General features: G+C 40.0%; 2 protein-coding genes and 4 non-coding genes across 8 annotated transcripts; 5 read left to right on the top strand and 1 right to left on the bottom strand.

Moving 5' to 3' along the window:
- Positions 1 to 714: 714 nt before the first annotated feature.
- On the top strand, positions 715 to 7,542 carry EIF4A2 (eukaryotic translation initiation factor 4A2). Of its 3 annotated transcripts, XR_009519284.1 has the most exons (12): positions 757 to 814; positions 1,633 to 1,681; positions 1,767 to 1,899; positions 2,192 to 2,331; positions 3,065 to 3,233; positions 3,336 to 3,445; positions 3,695 to 3,838; positions 4,157 to 4,294; positions 4,540 to 4,629; positions 4,849 to 4,928; positions 5,380 to 5,490; positions 6,206 to 6,342. XR_009519284.1 is itself a non-coding variant. In XM_060010968.1 (11 exons), exons 1-11 carry the CDS (start codon positions 786 to 788, stop codon positions 6,348 to 6,350), a joined length of 1,224 nt encoding a protein of 407 aa, XP_059866951.1. In that variant the 5' UTR covers positions 715 to 785; the 3' UTR covers positions 6,351 to 7,542. The 3 variants fall into 3 exon arrangements, 2 of the variants coding, with proteins under 2 accessions (XP_059866951.1, XP_059866950.1); XM_060010968.1 differs by lacking the exon at positions 5,380 to 5,490 and having other exon boundaries at positions 715 to 814; positions 1,636 to 1,681; positions 6,206 to 7,542; XM_060010967.1 differs by lacking the exon at positions 5,380 to 5,490 and having other exon boundaries at positions 759 to 814; positions 6,206 to 7,542.
- Positions 2,022 to 2,090, top strand: LOC132425175 (small nucleolar RNA SNORD2). The gene has a single exon (XR_009519372.1). It is a non-coding gene; the product is annotated as a small nucleolar RNA SNORD2 (small nucleolar RNA).
- LOC132425171 (small nucleolar RNA SNORA81) lies at positions 3,887 to 4,065 on the top strand. Its single transcript, XR_009519368.1, has one exon. It is a non-coding gene; the product is annotated as a small nucleolar RNA SNORA81 (small nucleolar RNA).
- On the top strand, positions 4,344 to 4,475 carry LOC132425140 (small nucleolar RNA SNORA63). Its single transcript, XR_009519343.1, has one exon. It is a non-coding gene; the product is annotated as a small nucleolar RNA SNORA63 (small nucleolar RNA).
- LOC132425157 (small nucleolar RNA SNORA4) lies at positions 4,656 to 4,795 on the top strand. The gene has a single exon (XR_009519356.1). It is a non-coding gene; the product is annotated as a small nucleolar RNA SNORA4 (small nucleolar RNA).
- RFC4 (replication factor C subunit 4) lies at positions 7,006 to 20,442 on the bottom strand. Its single transcript, XM_060010969.1, has 11 exons — positions 20,198 to 20,442; positions 18,684 to 18,826; positions 16,860 to 16,938; positions 13,324 to 13,403; positions 11,312 to 11,431; positions 9,513 to 9,656; positions 9,101 to 9,221; positions 8,433 to 8,558; positions 7,414 to 7,494; positions 7,225 to 7,341; positions 7,006 to 7,143 (listed from the first exon to the last, which is right to left on the bottom strand). The coding sequence occupies exons 2-11, from the start codon at positions 18,812 to 18,814 to the stop codon at positions 7,048 to 7,050; spliced, it is 1,095 nt and encodes a 364-aa protein (XP_059866952.1). The 5' UTR covers positions 18,815 to 18,826; positions 20,198 to 20,442; the 3' UTR covers positions 7,006 to 7,047.
- Between the last annotated feature and the right edge of the window lie 244 nt (positions 20,443 to 20,686).

Raw genomic sequence — 20,686 nt, 5'->3', positions numbered from 1 at the left:
TTTTAAAAAGAGAGCGAGAGAAGAGCAGAGGCAACATGAGAAGAATGGAGTTGGCTGCTCCAGAGACATCTGCAGAGGACACTACATATTTCTTCTCGCCCTGCACGCTGGACGGTAAACCGGATCTTCTGGGACTTGCTGGGCAGCCGACATTTTCCGTAGCAGGAGTTTCACTGTCAAGGTCTGAAGGATGTTAAACGCTCGGGCCAAAGGCCAGGCGGCTCTTTACCGTCAAGTTAAGTAGCGGTGGGAACGAGCGGAACAGCCCGATTCCCCTCCAGTGCAGAGTATGGACGTGCCTGCCCCTCCGGCACCGAGCACTGCGGAACCGGCGAGCCTGGTCCCACTGTCCGGCGGGAAAGCCGGAGCTGCCAACCGTCCGGCGCGCCCCAGCCTTCCGCCTCCCGGTCCAGCCCGGCGGCCCGGCCACCTCTGCTTTGGGGACGCGGAAACCCCGTAGGAGCAGGGCGGGCGGGGAAAGCGGGTCTTCTACCGCTTGCTGCAATATTCTTCCGCCGCAGAGCAAAGAGTCCCAACATCCCCCGCCAGGGTCTTGGGATGTTCAGCAACGCCGTAAGATCGGCAAATAACTAAATTTGGGTTTTCCCACCGATTTGCTTAGGATATTTTCTGAGATAAGCACCCCAGGATCACAATTTTGTGGCTGGTCGAAGAACGACGGGAAAATTCCTCCGCAGAAAACGGGTCCCGGCCGCGAGCCTATAAAAAACGGGTGGTGCGGCCCTTCTGCCTTTCCAGTCAGGCACTGAGTGGTTCCTCGGATCATGTCTGGTAGCTCCGCGGATTATAACAGGTATGCCGCTTCCTCGGTGGTGGTGGTGCTCGTGCTCTGTGGCACAGGTCCTAAGGCGCTGCAGGAGGTTGTAATAGATGGAGAGGAGGCAGGGAACCCCGGGTTCATAGGCGTGGCTTTGGGGTACAGTACTCCTGTGTTTTGTCGAGAAGCTTCCATGATAGGTAGGGCTCGGATTGTGGGGAGACGGGTAAGAAAACGAGGTGGTGAAAGAGTGTGTTTTCCCGAAGACGCCTTGAAATCGCGGCCGTTTCCCCTGCCCATACGGAGCCCGGCATTTATTGGCAGCCGTGGCGCAGTCCGCAGTCGGTACGGTGTAACTGGTCTGTCTAAAGCTCTGTTCGCGGCCAGCGGCGCGGTTTGGGAGCTCTAGGCAGTAGGTTGGGTGGGGGCCGGACGGCAGCGGCGGCCGGAGGCCGGATGGGGCCGGGCCGGCAAAGGGGCCCCGGCGAGCCGTTGGCAAGGCCTCGCCGGGCCTAGGCCCGCGTCAATCACTACGGCTTCCGCATTGTTAGGGGCGGAGCTCGGCGCGTGGAGCTCTCGCGAGACGGGGCACCGCCGAGAGGGGAGCGCCTGGCGCTCAGGCCTGGGGGGAAGGGCCGGCGTCCGTGGGGCCTTTCCGGGCGTCCCCGGTTCCTAACCTTTGAGCGGCCGCGCAGTACATCGTGTGCCCTGCGGCACCAGCTGCCTTTGCTCGTTTGGGAAGTGTACACGTGCGGGGGAGAGCGACCGGATGAGAAAGGGCTTCTCTTCCCCTCAGTGTGCAGTTGCAGGGGTTTGGGGAAGGGACGTTCTCCTAACAGCAGTATTTTTGTCAGCAGAGAACATGGCGGCCCCGAGGGAATGGAGCCCGATGGTGTCATCGAGGTAAGAAATGGGTGTGGAATTTGGAACTTCGGAAAGGTGAGTTTGTTCATCCGTTTATTCCTTTTTTTTTTTTTTAACTTTTCAGAGTAACTGGAATGAGATTGTTGATAACTTTGATGATATGAATTTAAAGGAGTCTCTTCTTCGAGGCATCTATGCTTATGGTTTTGAGAAGCCATCAGCTATTCAGCAGAGAGCTATTATCCCGTGTATTAAAGGTAAAAGAACTCGTTGGCGCTTCTTAAAAATGAATTCCCTGTTCTGCATAGGACCTGCACCTTTTTCTCTTTAATATGGGAAAATTATCTTTTGGGGGACTAGCACCTATTTGTATTCCTTAAAGTGAAATGATGGCAATCATCTTTCGGGACTGACCTGAAATGAAGAGAATACTCATTGCTGATCACTTGATTATTTGGGCATAATTCGTGTTCCAAATGGAATACGTGGTGTAAACTAGAAGTGGCGGTTTGATGTGGGATCGGTAAATGTGTATCCTACTTTTTTTAGGGTATGATGTGATTGCTCAAGCTCAGTCAGGTACTGGCAAGACAGCCACATTTGCTATTTCCATCCTGCAACAGTTGGAGATTGAGTTCAAGGAGACCCAAGCACTAGTATTGGCCCCCACCAGAGAACTGGCTCAACAGGTATTGATAGTGTAGTTCAAAAAAACTGCTTGCGTGTTGTACAGGTTTCAGGTTTCACAATTGTGAAGAATTTAAAGCTTAGTATAAATTTGAGCCCTCCTTTTAACTGTGTGCATGCAGGGAGTTTCTGTTGAAAGCTAAACAGTCAAACGGGAACTGGGTGTGCAGGTATGGTTTGCAGGGTTGTGTAACAGATTGAGAAACAAGTTTTTGTTCAGGGTGGACTAGACCTGTTCTCATTTTCAAGTTTGAATGCAGTTGTGCAACATGAAAACTACAGTGACATGTTATTTGACTGTCTTAGTAGTTTGTGATGTATCTGTTGCATGCTGTGTTTTCAGAGCTCACTGCCATATTGGTTTGAAGTAAAACCTTGGTAATACATCTGTAGGGTTTATTAAAGCCAAGATTACGTCGCAGTGCTACGGGAAAAATTATTGTTTTACCATGGTTTACACTTTAATACACAATGAAGAATAACAGTAGGAAATGTTTTTAGTTACGTAGCTGGTACCTGGGGCAACAGGATCTCAAGTTTGACAAGGCACAAGATGTTTTCAGGGGAAGTTTATCTTGAGGCATTTAGATTGGTCTGCATTTTAAGCTCGGAAGTAGTTAAGTGCTCTGCATGCATTAAAGCTGTTTGTAGACCAGATATTTGCCATTATGCTTTGGAAGTTAAGTCACAGAACTAGTAATTCTGCTGGATAATAATCAGGCTTTTGGCTTTCAGATCCAAAAGGTAATTCTGGCACTTGGAGACTATATGGGAGCAACTTGTCATGCCTGCATTGGTGGAACCAATGTTCGAAATGAAATGCAAAAACTTCAGGCTGAAGCACCACATATTGTTGTTGGTACACCAGGGAGAGTGTTTGATATGTTAAACAGAAGATACCTTTGTAAGTATTGCTTGTCGAATATAGTTTGGTTTTACTATTATAAATAAAGTAAATAGCATGCCTGAAAACCTAGAGATGATAGTATGACTTTATTTTAAACAGCTCCAAAATGGATCAAAATGTTTGTTTTGGATGAAGCAGATGAAATGCTGAGCCGAGGGTTTAAGGATCAAATCTATGAGATTTTCCAAAAATTAAATACAAGTATTCAGGTGAGCTTTATTTCACTCCCACTCTTAAAATAGCTGGAGGTTAGGTTTAATGCAGGTATTATTACAACATAACTGAAGTGTTCTGTTGTCATTCCCCCTGAAAGCAAAAGCAACTGATGCATAACGCTCACAATTCCATGCTCAGACAGAGATGCTTGGTCTCAAAGATTTTTTTTCGTCGAGTATTGTGCCAAGTTGTGCTAACTACTTGTGTGACGTGTGACAGCATAATGAATTTTTTTTTTTAAGGTGGTGTTGCTTTCTGCCACAATGCCAACGGATGTGTTGGAAGTGACCAAAAAATTCATGAGAGATCCCATTCGAATTCTGGTGAAAAAGGAAGAATTGACCCTTGAAGGAATTAAACAGTTTTATATTAATGTTGAAAGAGAGGTAATTTGTCTAATTGTCAAACATAAAAATGTAGCCAGGTTTTTTTTTACCTTCTTGAATAAGCACTGTGCTAAAATTACAGAAACTAGGATCACATCTTGGTTTTTGTAATAATGCTAGCAGAGTACACACAAGAAGAAGAGTAACTGCACTAGGTTGTAAAAGACTGGGGTGGACCTCTTTCTTAATGTCCAATGTCCTTTGTCTTAAGATTTGGTGCAATATGTCTTTAGACCAATCTAATAATGAGTTTCTAATGAATGTAAGTTGGAAACAATCATGTTAATTACTGTTAACTTTCTCTTTGAAATACTGTAGGAATGGAAGTTGGATACACTTTGTGACTTGTATGAGACACTGACGATTACACAGGCTGTTATTTTTCTCAATACAAGGCGTAAGGTGGACTGGCTCACTGAGAAAATGCATGCCAGGGATTTCACAGTTTCTGCTCTGGTAAGAGGTATTCTAACCTAGTAATAGTAACTTAAGTCTACCTTCATTAAAGCAGGATTTAGACTACAATATAGCTGCTAAGTGCTGTGTTGTCGTTCCCCCTGCTCAAAATAAAGTTGTTTCTTAACTATACCTGTCTGCTGTACCCCTGTAGCAGCCAGGGACGCTTGGTCTCATACATGTTGATAAGGTTAAATGTTGATTTGATTGGTGATTCTTGAATTAATAGGTTTGTTCCTTTGCAGCATGGTGACATGGACCAGAAGGAAAGAGATGTTATCATGAGGGAATTCCGATCAGGGTCAAGCCGTGTTTTGATCACTACTGACTTGTTGGTAAGTCTTTCACTGCTCTTTTTAATTCACCAAAAGTTTGTTTGGGGGGAAGGTTTTTTAATAACCTTTACCAATTCTAGGCTATTTGGGAGAATAAAGAAAAGACCACACTCCACAGTGAGCTATACCACTTAGTATAGTTCATTACTATTTTGTGGCCTACATTACATAGGTGTCTAGTATTTCAATTAGAATTTGAACATCGTCATTGTATTTCAGGCTCGTGGGATTGATGTGCAACAAGTGTCATTGGTTATAAACTATGATCTACCTACCAATCGTGAAAACTATATTCACAGGTAAGTAGATGGCATCTTGACTTTACTGTACTGGTAAAATTCATATTTTGCTTTTCTACTGACTGATTTGTCTGAAAGGTAACCTCAAATCAGGGAATTGAGTAATATGACATAGTAACTTGGTAGGGTGTAATTAAAATTGTACTTGGGAAGATTGGTCATACACAGTGGGAAAACAGTTGTGAATGTTGCCCAAATTGTGGACTCTGTACATACAGATAAGGTTGTTTTAGATCGGTTGGTCTTAGCTTATTTTTGAGCTGTATTTTTTAGTGATGCTCGTGTCCGTGTCCATGCGCTTTCTTGGTGATTCCTCTATAGTTGGGATTTTCTTGGTGTCATCTGGTAGCAATTTGAGCAGTCCCTGGTTTAGTTATAGTGGCTTTATCCCTAAATAAATTGAATTGTACTTTGTTATATGATGTAAAAAAAGACTTTTTAAAAAATACAGGGGTCGATAGCAGCAGTTGATGACGAGATGGCGCTCAGAAACGGCGTTGACGTAATTTAGGACGTGGAATCATAAGCGAAACAGCACACTGTTTGAATAAAGAGCGAGTCGGTATTTATATTTGTTTTTCTTTTGTCATGATTATTTGATATTTTAAGATGCTCCAGCCAAGGCATTTTGTATACTAGCCTATTAGGTGGTTTGTATTGTCTGGTTTCTATCAGGAACGTTAGAAAGCTGTTTTTGGAGGTAAACACGTTTGAGTAATTTCAGTTATAACGTGTGAAACTGAGCAAAAAAGCAGTGATAAGTTTGGGTCACCATACCAAATATTTGTTTTCCCACTGGAAAAAGTTGTAAGTTTTAGACAATAGTTAACCTTGCAGCATTTGTATTTGCAGTTTACAGTTCCAGAAGTGCGTCGAAATGGATTACATAACTGTTCTTTTTGTTTTATCCCTGGTGTTTTACATCTGTCCCAGGCTGACATCTGCTCTTGGCTGGCCCACTTTGGTATGGGCTTTAAATTCACTACCCCAAACACAATACTGTCATCTGCTTTAAAAAAAAAAAAAATAATGCTCAAGATACTTGATAAAATCTCATTTTGCAGCCAGACAAGCCTTGAATCCTTTTGGCACTAACTGCAAAGGAAGATTTTTTTCTCTAGATATTGATTAGCAGCTAGTGCTCCAATTAGAAGCACGAACTATAACCTTGATAAGTAAACAGCAGCTGCTGGTTAACAAGTGGATCATCATGTTCAGTAGTTCATGCAGCATGTGAAGTAGTATATTCTAATTGCTGATTTCTTTTTCTTACACAGAATTGGCAGAGGGGGTCGATTTGGGAGGAAAGGTGTGGCTATAAACTTTGTTACTGAAGAAGACAAGAGGATTCTTCGTGACATTGAGACTTTCTACAATACTACAGTGGAGGAAATGCCAATGAATGTGGCTGACCTTATTTAATTCCTGGGATGAGATAGTTTGGAATGCAGTGCTCGCTGTTGCTGAATAGGCGATCACAACGTGCATTGTGCTTCTTTCTTTGGGAATATTTGAATCTTGTCTCAATGCTCATAACGGATCAGAAATACAGATTTCGATAGCAAAGCGACATTAGTCGTGAGCTCTTGTGAGGAAAGTCGTTGGCTTTATCCTCTTTAGAGTTAGACTGTTGGGGTGGGTATAAAAGATGGGGTCTGTAAAATCTTTCTTTCTTAGAAATTTATTTCCTAGTTCTGTAGAAATGGTTGTATTAGATGTTCTCTATCATTTAATAATATACTTGTGGACTAAAAGATACAAGTGCTGTATAAAATCAGCCAATTATGTTAAACTAGCATATCTACCTTTATTGTGTTTGTCATTAGCCTGAATAGAAAGGCCCTTAAAATTGATTTTTTTAGAAAGCATTTGAATGCATTTTGTTTGGTATTATATTTATTCAATAAAGTATTTAATTAGTGCTAAGTGTGAACTGGACCCTGTTGCTAAGCCCCAGCAAGCAATCATCCTAGATAGGGTTAAACGTTTACCCCAGTAAAATTGCCATATTGCACATGTCTTAATGAAGTTTGAATGTTAAATAAATTGTATATTCACTTTAAAGGTGCTTTAGTCATTTTATTTTAAATTGTTCACAAAAATACATGCTGAATATGTTTTAACAATTCTGAGTTAACTGCTGCATGACAGTTGCGCAGAGGCCGATCAGCTGTAGATGTTCATCAGCACCATCTGCTAAACATTTATCAACTTCCTACAAGAAAATGAAAGATTAGTAAGTAATTTCCCTTTCAGGTGTGTATGCTGTGCTGAAATGTAGAAGATGCCTACTTACAGCAAGTTTTTCTGTAATAACAGATTTCTGTTTATCAGAAAGGTTATCATTTTCTACAACCCCATCATGAAGTTGATTTACAAGCTGAGTTGCTGCATGACCCTCATCTATTAAGTCCTGTAGCAGAAAAAGAAAATGATTTTGGTATGATTTCCATCCCTCCCCACCAGTTTAGTAAAGTGTCTTTACCTTTACCACAGCTTCTAGTTTGTCAAAAGAGCCACTCTGACATGCAGCAAATACTCCATCAATTGTTTCAGCTGGTATTACCTAAAATAATTAAAGAATGAATTAATTAAAAATAAAGCATAAAGTTTCTTGGTGAAGATGGTTGACTTGTTTCTCTGCCAAGCCTGTGCAAACTCCCTGGTTTTCTATGCTAGGACATGTGCCACTTCAAGCGTGGAACTGCTACCTGATAAACTGAATCCATACATACGGAGTTGGGAGGGCAAAGAACTGACAAAGGGTCAGCTTTAACCCTTATGCTCATCTGGTCTCCAGACAGGTGATGGAGAAAGCTACTGGACCTGAAACAAACTCTGGAAACATCCTGTTTCTAAGATGCCACTAACAAAATGCAGAGATGGGTTGGTTTATGTTTCATTACAATACAAAATGAAACCTGAAGACAAGGGTGTGGCACAAGAGAATTGCTTTAATGATATAAGTTGGATATGACCCTTTTTCCTTTGTAAGAAAAGGGATATCTGTTAACATATCTGACATCTGTTAGATGTTAGATATCTGATATCTGCCACATCCCTGCCTGCCTGCAGCATTCTGCTAACTCCCAGAATGGTACAAATGTTTATATTCCCTCAAAATTCATGTTAAAAATCCCTAATGTATTTGGAGGTGGCACCTTTGGCAGGTGATAGAGTGGAACCCTCATGAATGGGATTAGTGCTCCTAAAAAGCTCAGAAAGCTGCTTTTTGCCACAGGATGGTGCAGAGAGGTTAAGGCCATCCGTGAACTAGGAGTCTACTCAACTAGGAAGTGTGTCCTCAGGCACTCAATCTGTGGGCACCTTGATCTTGGATTCCCAGCCTCTGGAACTGATTTTTGTTTATAAGCCACTCAGCCTATGGCATTTGTTACAGCAGCCTGAATGGGACTAAGCACATAATAAGCACTCCATATATATATAAAAATTAAAAATTTTCTAAAAGCCAACTAAAAATTTCAGAATATCCAGTGCTCTTACCCCAGCAATGTCTGTGATCACCTTTTCTGTGACCTCCTTTCCACCTGTTAATCGAGTAGCACTTTGAAGAAATGTAATGGCTTTCCTTAAGTCTCCTTCTGACACTTTAACAAGATGAGCTAGTCCCTGAAGAGAAAAAAGTTCTTTAACCTGTTAATGGCCAATTAAGGATGTACTGGGGGAAAAACAAAATCTATTTCCATTTTTGAAGAAATGTCAGTTCTATAGCGGCAGAATTCATGGAGACAGCCATGATTACATACAGCAAGGAGAATTCAAATTACAGTTAAGTTCTGTTATAATGAATAAGGGCCTATACATTCTATTACTGCCAGAATTTCATCATACCAAATTAGTCCTTGCAGTGGAGTATGGGTATAATGACAAGTGGAGTACGCTGTCATGCAGAGATTGGCTGTCGCAGAATTTGCATCCTAACATGAAATCTGCCTCAGCTTTCAGTCTCTGAAGTATTGACAGATAATAAACTTCTAGTAGCAACAGAAAGGCTGAACCAGTAATTCCTAGACATTGTTTATTTAGCTTAACTTTGCCTGAAGAATCGGCATCAGAAATTGAAGCAACACAAATTTGACTTTCAGGAAGTGCCTCTTCATAGGCATTCATCAAAGGAATTAGTAATTTACAATAGTAATAACAGTGATTACCTCATTGCTAATTTTGATATGTTCTTTATCAGCGATGTCTAGTAATCGCTGCTCTTGAATTTTATCTGACAGAGGTTTGAAGCGGAATTTAGAACATCTAGAGGTCAGAGGTTCAATTATTCTGTAAAATATTGGAAAAAACAAATCAGCGGCTAAAGAAGAAACTCCCCAGAAGAACTCATTTTTGTCAAGAACAAATCAAGATTTGATGGAGATAACTGATTCACTTTGTTACAAAGCAAAAACTAACACACCTTTGTAAAGCAATTTTACCCCAATAAAGATGTTAAAAAAAAAAAAAGATGTGATGGAGAAACTAATGTAGCCTTGAAACATTTAAATTTTTTCTCTCCCTATTTGGGTCTATCAAAATAAGGCTGCCTTGCATCCACCTTGAGGGCATTACACATACCGACTGACATAGTTACAGATGAGACAGAATCGGGTGGTTTTAGACTCTTTCTCCATGGTACGTCTTAAAGCTGCCTGAGCAGCTGAGGTCATAGAATCTGCTTCATCCAGGATCACAATTTTAAAAGGAGGACATGGCTTCCCACTGATTCAGAGAAACACAAAGGAGTTATAATTCACACATCATTATCACAATCTAATTTTGGAACATTCTCATCACCCCAAAAGGAAACCCTGTGACCCTTAGGAGTCATTTTTTCCTCTCCCAACTGTCCCAGCCATAGGCAATCAGGAATCTCTACTTTCTGTTTCCACAGATTTGTCTATTCTGGACACTTCATATAAATGGAACCACATGTTGTCAACTTAATACATTGTCTTTTGTGATTGGCTTCTTTCGCTTAATGTTTTCGAGGTTCATCCATGTTGTTGTATATCATTACTTCATTTCTTTTTATTGTCAAATACTATGGCAAATGGATGGATATACTACGTTTCGTTCATCCATTCTTTAGTTGGATACTGGGTTGTTTCCATGTTTTGACTACTGTGAATAATGCTGATATGAACATTTGTGTATATGTGTATATGTTTTCATTTCTTGTCAGTATATATTCTAGGACTGGAATTGCTGGGTCATATGGTAACTCATAGGAGAACTGCCAAACTGTTTTCAAGATGGCTGCACCATTTTACATTCCAACCAGCAATGTATAAGGGTTCCAATTTCTCCACATCCTTGCTAATACTTGTTATTTTCTGTCTTTTTGATTACAGCCATCCTAGTGGGTGTAAAGTGGTATTTCATCATGGGTTTGATTTGCATTTCTCTAATGGCTCATGACGTTGATGAGCATGTTTTGATATGCTTATTGACCATTTGTGTATTTTCCTTAGAGTAATGTCTATTCAGATCCTTTGCCCATTTTTAAATTGGGTTGTCTTTTTATTATTGAGTTGTAAGGGTTCTTTTCTTTTTTTTTTTTTTTTTTTTTGCGGTACGCGGGCCTCTCACTGTCGTGGCCTCTCCGGTTGCGGAGCACAGGCTCCCGACGCACAGGCTCAGCGGCCATGGCTCACGGGCCCAGCCGCTCCGCGGCATGTGGGATCCTCCCGGACCGGGGCACGAACCCGTGTCCCCTGCATCAGCAGGCGAACTCTCAACCACTGCGCCACCAGGGAAGCCCCGTAAGGGTTCTTTATTCTTGATCTAAGTCCCTTATCATGTATGTGATTTATATACATTGTCAATCCAAGGTGGATATCAAAAATTGTGTTATTCACTTTCTACAAATTCCTAAGTGTGCTCTGATATAAATTTAAATATATGCCAGGTACCAAAAATTTAACCTTGGAACTTTGCAACCTAAGGAATATACACAGTTGCGTAAACACCCCTATTGAATTATTATTAGTAACAACTCCTTTTTCACTCAATGTGTCCCAGTTTGGACAAGGTTTTACATTGTCACCAACTATGAAATATACACTGAAGCTTAAGATATATGATAGGACTTTAAAAAAATAACATAATAGCAAAAATCAGGATTTTTATTATGAGTGTACAACCAAACCATCACATTTGATTAATAAATACTCCTTAGACAAATATCGATTAAAACCCCTTGACAGCTAAATAACTTAAAATTAGTTACTATAATGGAAAGGTCATTTCTAGGTTTAAATAATTTAGATAAAAATACAATATAACATGAAAAAGAAGTTGAAAATCTGGCAGAAACATGTTTTTTAAACAAATACAATGACATGGCATAGAGAAGGGAAGGTGAGCTTACTTACTCTGAACGGCTTCCTGTCACAGTTAATTGGGCAAAATTCTTCACTTTCTCTCTAACTACTTGTATTCCACGTTCATCAGATGCATTTAACTCAAGAACTCTTAATCGAAAAAGTTCAGGCCTATGTCAAAATGAAAAAAAATTATGAAACATCACAGAGCATATAAGTAACCCAGGTTTATACCATATTTTAACATTTGTACATTTTTCAGTAGTTTAAAATACACCTAGTAAACAATATGAATAGAAGGTATACAATTCATTCTGTATTTTCTCTTTTGCAAAGGCATACAGTTAACATTCTGGCTTTTTTCCATGCATTTAAAAAAATAGATGATAATGTACTAAATTTTAAGTCAATTTTCCACTTTGGACTGTATCATAAGCATCTTGCCATGTCATGATAAACACTGTAAAAACCATTTTAATAGCTATATAACTTTCTAACCTAAGATTGTACCATCATTTAATTTACTTAACATACTTCTGTTACTAGACATTTAGATAGTTTTAAATATGTTACAATTTTAAATAATGCTGCAATGTAGCATATTTTGAATTATTTCCATAAAGTAGTTTGCTGTAAGGAAAATTACTGGATCAAAAATGAACAGTTAATTTTTAAGTGAGTTTTCTAAAAAAATTATTAAAAGTAACTGTAGGAAAATCTGAGAACACAAAAGAAAATAAAAATACCTGGCACACACTGCCAAACCCTGTTTTGAAGACTTCCTTCTAGTTATTTTTCTATATATATGTGTATATTTTTTTTAATAGAAAAAAAAAGAGTTGGGATTTTGTCTTTATTTTTCCTAAATAGCATGATACCCTACGCATTTTTCTATGGGCATAAACATCTAGAAAGCTCCGTGCATGTATTTTCTATTTTAAAACCACATATACTATTAAATGTGGAATTTATAGTTAAGTCCTTTTAGGTCTATCAAGACAAACATTTAAAAAAAATATTTTACAAGTTATATAATTTGGACTAACCTACTGTAGAACAACCAATAATAAACTATACTTAACAGTTTCATGATGACTACATCGCTAAGGATGATTCAGACTGGATCTAACTGATTGAGTTGTAGAATAATCAAAAAAGCTCCCTTAAAATTTCCTTGGGAAAATGAAAGTTGCTGTCAAATAAAATCCTCAGTTCAGAGCAGCTTCCCCTTTTGTCCTCCTTCACATTTCAACAGAACTGATTATCCTTATATATTTGGTGGTTTCAGAGGCATCTAATTATCTTCATGTGTAGGATTTCACATGTACCCTTAGGCCATATGCCTGATATTAAAATTCTGGATTAATTAAAGATAGCCTTTGTTATGTTGGTGCATGTTGCATAGATATCAGACATGGCTGATACGTGTCTTTTAACCTTAGGTAAAGGGCTCCTCTACTACAACAGTTGGCTAAGCTGAGACAGTCAGTCTAGGACTGAATAAAAAGGTGGCTCATAGAGATTTTCTGCTGTACCTGGAATCATACTGCCTCAACTACCACACACTCTTATACTCAGGATACTTGAGGGCAAGGAGCTGGCCCAGCCACTCGAGAGGCAGGCCCTGGCAAGTCCAGAGCAAGAAGGAACTCAAGAAGGGGTGGTGCGCATCAGTAGCATCAAATAGCAAATTCTATGACAGATGTGAACACGACCACTAAAAGTCATGAAACTATCAGCATGACTGGAGATAGGGTCTTCTGGTTTCCAAAATCATAATGAAAGAGCTAAAGTGATGAAAAAAATCACAAGGCTCCTTGTAGTACACTCAAACATTTGAACACGGTTCAGAATAAAGGTTACAAAAGATACAGGCAAGCTAATTTATTGGAGGGGAGGAACTGGAAATGGGTCAGCTGGATTATTAAAAAATTCAGAACAAAAATAAACCCAACAACCTCAGAAAAACCAAATGCAAAGTTTTAGAGAATGAAAAGCAGTACCAGAGATTCTTAGCGTCAAGTCTTTAAAAAAGAGAGAGAGAGAGAGAGATTTCAACTTACCCAAAGAGTTCCCTAGCTGCTGCCAAAATAGTGGATGTTTTTCCAGTTCCAGGTGGGCCGTAAAACAAGAGATTAGGGAGCTGTAGAAGTTAAATTTTATTTTTTTAAAAATTGTATTCTGGCACAAATAGGTGAAAGTGACTGAAAATGTCTATGGAACAGTGCAATGACTTCCCTAATAGGGCATATATATCTGAATACAAGGATTTCTTAATATAACTGGTATCACAGTAATAACAGTACTAAATCCTGCTTTTTCACAAACACCATCATTTTTCCCTAAGAGATCTTTCTAATATCTTAAGCTGAATCAATATTTATGATTGTTCTACACCTAATCTAATACTTAGGTGGGATTTTCAAAGCTGGAATTAAAAACCTCTTATTTCTGAAGGGAATACTAGGCTTCTGTCAGTTCCCTGTCCCACACCTAGGCTTAGGACTGGGAAAGATGTTATATTTTATAAAGATGTCAGTTGCTTCAAAAGGAACACAGACCAAATTGGATTGGGCCAATACTGAGGAAAAAGGAATGAAAATGGCATACTGGGGCTTTGCATGAGCTAAAGTTCCAAGAACAGAAATATTAAAAAAAAACAAGCATCTTTTAAGTGCCAGGCCATGGTCCACATCATGATTACATACCCTGCCTGTAGGGATACCCGCATGTATCAGGGAGATTTCATCAGTGGAAGACAGGATAAGATTAAATAACTAGTTATCTTCTTTTATACCTTAAGTCTAGCTGGCTTGGCGCCTATCAAATAGGCAACTGATCTGTGGTACAGATTAACAAATGTACTAAATTCTAATGAGCACTGTAATTAAACTGTACATTCTTTTTTTCTTTTAATTTTATTTCATATTGGAGTACAGCTGATTTACAATGTTGTGTGTTTCAGGTGTATAGCAGAGTGATTCAGTTATACATATATCTATTCTTTTTCAAATTCTTTTCCCATTTAGGTTATTACAGAGTATTGAGCAGAGTTCCCTATGCTATATAGCAGGTCCTTGTTGGTTATCTATTTTAAATATAGCAATGTGTACATGTCAACCCTAAACTCCCAATCTATCCCCCCACCACCGCTTCCCCCCGGTAACAATTAAGTTTGTTCACTAATTCTGTTTTGTAAATAAGTTCATTTGTATCATTTTCTTTTAGATTCCGAATATAAGTGATATATATTTGTCTTTCTCCATGAAACCATACATTTCTTTCATGTACGGAAATCACTGCACATAGGAAACTAAGCAGTATAGTTTATTTGCTTCCACTCTTGCCTAACCTTCCCCGCTCCCAGCCATTCATTCTTCACCCAAATCAGATGCCACTCTGCTTGCTACTTAAAGCTATTCACTGTATTCATACTCCACTTAGAAAAACAAAACAGACAAAAAAAAATCACCCTGCTTACCATAACCTACAAGGATGTCCATGATCTGCTCACCACCTCTCACACTTTCTAAGTTCCAACTTACAATGGCCTTCAACAGCTAAGCACTTTCTGGCCTGCACATATGCTGTCCCCCATGAGCTGGGGTATGACTCCATTCTTCTGTCTGGCAACTCCTACTGCATTACAAGTCAGAAGCCTTCCCTGACCTCCCAATCTAAAGAGGGTTTCCTCTGTTATTCTCTCACTGGTCTTTGTTGCACTTGATGTAATTTGCAATTATTTATTGTTATTTATGTAACTGTTAGGTTTAATTGCAAAATACCCATTCACCTCACTATATGAGAAGCTTGAGAAGGTGAAGAACCTTATTTGTTCTATTCACATCTATATTCTCAGCATCTTCTACAGTACTCAGTATGCACCAAGTAAATAAACCAACATATAAATGTATTAGTTAAAAGACTATTACTGTTACACTGGTAACATACAGCTTAAGATACAAACTATGAGATTCACTATTTAAAAACAAAAGCAAAAGCAAAACCTCCTAGGCGTCTTCATTTTTAAGGTTGTAACTGTTATTTTGATCCAACTACCTCAGTAGTTGTAATGATTCATCCAGTCAACTATTACAATAATTTAAATCCTTTAAAACATGGTTAAATTACTAAACCCTACATTATGTAAGTCTGATGTATATATATATATATATATATATATATATATATATATATATATATATGCATTTAAGGACTGTACATGGACTAGCAGTTCTAAAAATCGATTTCTGAAAAATCTCTTATAATTCTACTGTAAAACCCTTTAATATAAATGAAGGAATGAATTTTTTCCTTTACTCTTTAGAGTTAAAAAAATTACTTCAACTTTAAGTTTCAAAAACCTTAAGTCTGAAAAGAAACAAATCATTAAACAAGTGGATAAAGAAGAAAGTTCTTAGTTCAGCCTCATAAATTAGATGGTATAAAGAACTGGATCATAATCCCACTACATTTGCCAAAAGAGTTGAGAATCCCAGCAATTAAAATACATCATGGGGCTTCCCTGGTGGCGCAGTGGTTGAGAGTCCGCCTGCCGATGCAGGGGACACGGGTTCGTGCCCCGGTCCAGGAAGATCCCACATGCCGCGGAGCGGCTGGGCCTGTGAGCCATGGCCGCTGAGCCTGCGCGTCCGGAGCCTGTGCTCCGCAACGGGAGAGGCCACAACAGTGAGAGGCACGCATACCGAAAAAAAAAAAAAATACATCATGTCCTGCAATCTGTGTAAATATTACCATGCAATTTAAATTATATACTATTATAAAATTAAAAGCTAAAGATATTTGGATCAAATCAAAAAAATACTGGTAAAGAAAAAGATTTTCAACAGTTTTATAAATATAACTTCTTTCAAAATATATACTGTTGCAGTGTAATTCCAGGAAGAGACCAATGGCAGCAAAAACCAAGGAACCTCTAATTCAAAGCAGCCAGGTTGAGAGGGAAGAAAATCTTGGGAATAAAGTAAAAACCACATCCCACTTTCACCTGCAACTGTTTCCCTTCTTCCACTAAGTTCTTAAAACACTTTATCATATACAATTTTAAATTGCTAATTCTTCATATGGTTTGTCTCTGAATTAATCTAAAATGCAAGTCACTCAATGACATTTTATCCCACATATCACAGCAGGGGACATGATGCCATAAGCAGAACTAAAGACTCAATTTTTTTTGTATTGTAGTTCAAACCAAATCCTAAAATTAAGTGAGCAATCATACGGTCAAAGAATCTTTGACTCTCCCTTATAGTGCCTATATCATTATCTATAATTCTATAATTTATTTTGCTTACGTGTTTATTCTTCTGTGTCTCTCCCCACCAAAATAAAAGCTCACGAGCAAAGGGACCTAGCCTGTCTTGCTCAATGATCTCCACTTGAGTACCATATAACAATGCCATAGAACAGAAAAGGAGATGCTCAACAAATATTTGTTGAACTAATCATCCATTGTACAAATAGTAATCAAGGGCCTACTGTATATACAGGATAGTATTTAAAGGGGGCCGGAGGCTATAAAGGAAGAGGGTGAATAAATTAAATCTCCCAATGACTTTAGACAGCATCTGCTACTCACATCAGCTCCTTCTAAAGACTTTTTTAGCACTGCAACCACTTCTTCCTGGAAAGCAACTTCATCCACATATTTTGGGCGACTGGAGAAAAAAGAGAGAGAGAAGTTATTCAGTGTATTATAGTAGCCACAGAAGTCTCTCCTTTTGCTAAAATATCAATGATAACTCTCTCATATCAGTATGAAATGAGAAACTTTCATAATTGGATGTGGAAACCCCATCTATATTTACTTTATGCAAATATATACTGAGGAATGAAGTAATTTTTCACTTTTCCAGGTGCATTGCTTATATCTGTTGTGCTTATAAAAACTATGCAAAAGGATTTTATAACATCACAAATGCCAACTGGTTCAAAATGTAAAATGAACATTTGCCTAGAAAGTAATATTATGTTTTGACAACGTGCCCCTAAACTAAAAAGGGAGACCTATTTAGCAACCTCAAGATAGGTAACAAAGTTACATATATGTTACTATGTTGTTAATGGGTTAATACCAATTTCTCCTATCACCTAACTGCACAAAAAATGCATACCTATTCACTTCATTGAGGGTTAACAAAATAACAAGCTTAACCAATATGGAGTGTAATTTTTGTCTTACATTGTTAACTAATGATGTTAAACGAAGTTATACTCCCAACCCTAAGTCAGGCTCTGTGCTTAGCTAACTAAACAAAAGTTTTTCTTTGATTTATACTTTTCTAACTAATCAGGCCAACGCTGGGCAGATATTTTATGTCAGATAATGTTATCTTGGAAAACCAGTGTATATTATAAACCAGGGTTTCATATTAAAATACCTGCAGAGTCCAGGCAGATAACAAGAGTGAAGAATTCGAGTGTAAGACAAGAGACACTAGTAGGGACTATGGTGAAGTGAGGAATATATACCTTTCCAAAATGAGTAGTACACACATCCATCTAAGTGTTTTCAGGTGAGAACTTGCATCTAGTGCTGCCTAGTCTCCTAAGTCTGAAAATCTAGATTTTTCCCCTTATCTAATTTATTTAATGAAAAGTTTCTAGACTTTTATGTGAAATTTCCAATTTTTAAAAGCATTGTTGGTGCCAAACAAAACTTATGAGGGCCTTACTTGCCTTATAAGTAATCTGTAATCCTTTGGTAATAACTGAGGGTACACCAGGGGTTCCTACTACTTGTTACGATATCACTTAGCTGACTGAAATTTAAGAGCCACTTCAGGGGCTTCCCTGGTGGCGCAGTGGTTGGGAGTCCGCCTGCCGATGCAGGGGACGTGGGTTCGTGCCCCGTCCGGGAAGATCCCACGTGCCACGGAGCGGCTGGGCCCGTGAGCCATGGCCGCTGGGCCTGCGTGTCCGGAGCCTGTGCTCCGCAACGGGAGAGGCCACAGCAGTGAGAGGCCCGCATACCGGGAAAAAAAAAAAAAAAAAAGAGCCACTTCAGGTGCTGTTTTTGCCAAAAATGTATAAACAAAAACTCAACAATTTTCAGCTATCAGTAATGAAAAGAGGAACAGATTATTTGGACTTAAGTCGATTAAGTCGAACTCCTAAGAGCTTATAGAAACTGTTTTCTTCACTGCTGTATCCCAGCCCCAAAAACCATAGACCTGAGTTACAGAGAGGCTGTAGTTCATTCAGAAAATACGTGAATTCAACTAGATTATTCTAAGGTACATTTCAGTTCCAAGGTTCTATGACTTATATAATTGGGTGACTTTTAAGGCAACATTTAAACAAGGCAAATCATCCTCCTCTTAAATTAAAAAAAAAAAAGTGATCAAAACTGGTCAGAGAGATAATTTATTAACTATTTCAACAAAAACAAAAGCGTTCTTACTATTTTTCCACCCACGGAACAGGTTTAGCTTTCTTGTTCTCTCCACTACTTCTGGCAGTGGCAGCTACTCCTCGATCCTTAGTCAATGGTGGTTTACTGCTGATAGATGTGCCTTTTAGAAATGCCTGCATGGTTACTTCACCCTGACCAGGTGCAAGACAGAAAAGGAAAAGCTCTTTTGAAACCATCATGAGGAAGTACAGCCTGAAAGCACACTTAATCTTGTGCAAAGACATTCAAAAAATATTAAATGAAGGACATCACCCCATGACCTAGCATCCTTTGAATGCATTCTACTGAGGACTACAGGGACAGGAAAAAGGCCAAAGTGCTGAAGGAACTTAAAATCTACTTATAGGGACTTCCCTGATGGCACAGTGGACAAGACTCAGAGCTCCCAATGCAGGGGGCCCGGGTTTGAACCCTGGTCGGGGAATTCGATCCCACATGCATGCCACAAGCTAAAGATCCTGTGTGCTGCAATGAAGATCCTGTGTGCCGCAACTAAGACCCGGCACAGCCAAAATCTGTAAATAAATATTTTTTACAAATCTACTTATAGTGAGGGACTTATAGAACAAAGTTCTATAACTTTAACCAACTTTTTGATAACCATGATGGCATTAATGGCCAAACTGTACATGGGTCTCAACAGTCTCTTCCGTCATGGGCCTAACTCTAGCTCAGACCCTGGAATGAACTCAGCAATTAGGAGGAGTACTGGGACCAAAAATGAGAACCTCCACTTCTCTTGGGCCTAAAGCGCCGCTGGAGAGCCTATTTTATGGGCAGAGCCCGTGCCTGCCTTCAGACAGAAGCTTTTGTGGGGAGGGGAAGGCGGGGGGGGGGGGGCGGGGGGGGAGGCGAGACACTGTTGTTAAAATGGAAACAGCTGTTTTTCTCATAGCATGCTCATTTGAAGAAACCAAAACAATTTGGAAAAGCATGAGGAGTTTTAAAAATTCAAAATCTCACCCAGAAGATAAGCACTATTAACATTCAGGTAAACGTTCTGCAGGCAGCAAAAGGCTGTTTTTAGGGATAGTTTGTCTGAAAATCCCCAGCATTAATGGCAATTCTATTTTTTTCACTGCTGTGTCTCCAGTGCCTGGCACAGAATAAATGCTCCATAAGATTTGGTGACTGAATTACCACTTATCAGACTCAGTTTCGCCTTCTGTAAATGAGCTAAGGCCCATTTCATAAGGCAACTGGGTCAAATAAAAGAATCGTGCAAACACACAGCTCTGTGCTTGGCATATGGGTATAATCAATAAATAAAATAAATTGTTAACATCTGTAAACAACTAAGGTTTTTAACGTTATTGGATTACTCAGTCCCTGCCACAGGCTGCCAAACAGTAATACCGCCCAAAGCAGGGCTCTGAACGATGCTAGACTGAGCCACCCGTAGACCAAGGAGTGCGCAAGAGGTGGAAGACATCACAGGGGCATCGAGGGCACAGGAGTAGAGGAAAGCGAAGGCAGTCCTCGCAATTTCTCCGGCTGGTCACCTGTTCTCCCCGGCTCCCCGCGTGTGTCCCCCGGCACTGCCTGGGCCTTTTAGCTGCACGTCTTGAGAGCTAGGACGCCACCGGCTCGTTCCTGAGGTTTCCGCAGCAGGGAAAGGACGAGGTGGTCGCGAAGTCTTAGCCCCGTTCCCCAAGCGGAGACTCTCAGGCCCAGGAAGCCCCGAGCCGCCAGAATGGCGGGGGGAAACCCTTATGGTAGCCGCCGTCAGCAAGCAGCCTGAGTTCCCGCCACCGAACAGCGGCGAAAGGCAGGGCGGGAACACGCCGCACGTCAAACGTCACTTCCGGCCTGCTGCGCGCGCCCCACCTTAAGGGAGCCGTATCCTCCTATTCTGTGGTGTTTAAGCTGAGACACGCGGACTCTCGGGGATGCCGGGGCTGGATGGGAATGAGTCCGGAGGTGTAAATAAAGCTCCATCCTGTCCCGACGTAGCCCTCCGACTAGAGGCTGCGGGGCAAGGGAACTTGAGA

Source organism: Delphinus delphis, chromosome 4 (genome assembly GCF_949987515.2).
Source record: "Delphinus delphis chromosome 4, mDelDel1.2, whole genome shotgun sequence".
Classification (NCBI taxonomy): Eukaryota; Metazoa; Chordata; class Mammalia; order Artiodactyla; family Delphinidae; genus Delphinus; species Delphinus delphis.
Note: the sequence above shows the minus strand (reverse complement) of the source record. Positions and strands in the feature narration are given on the sequence as shown.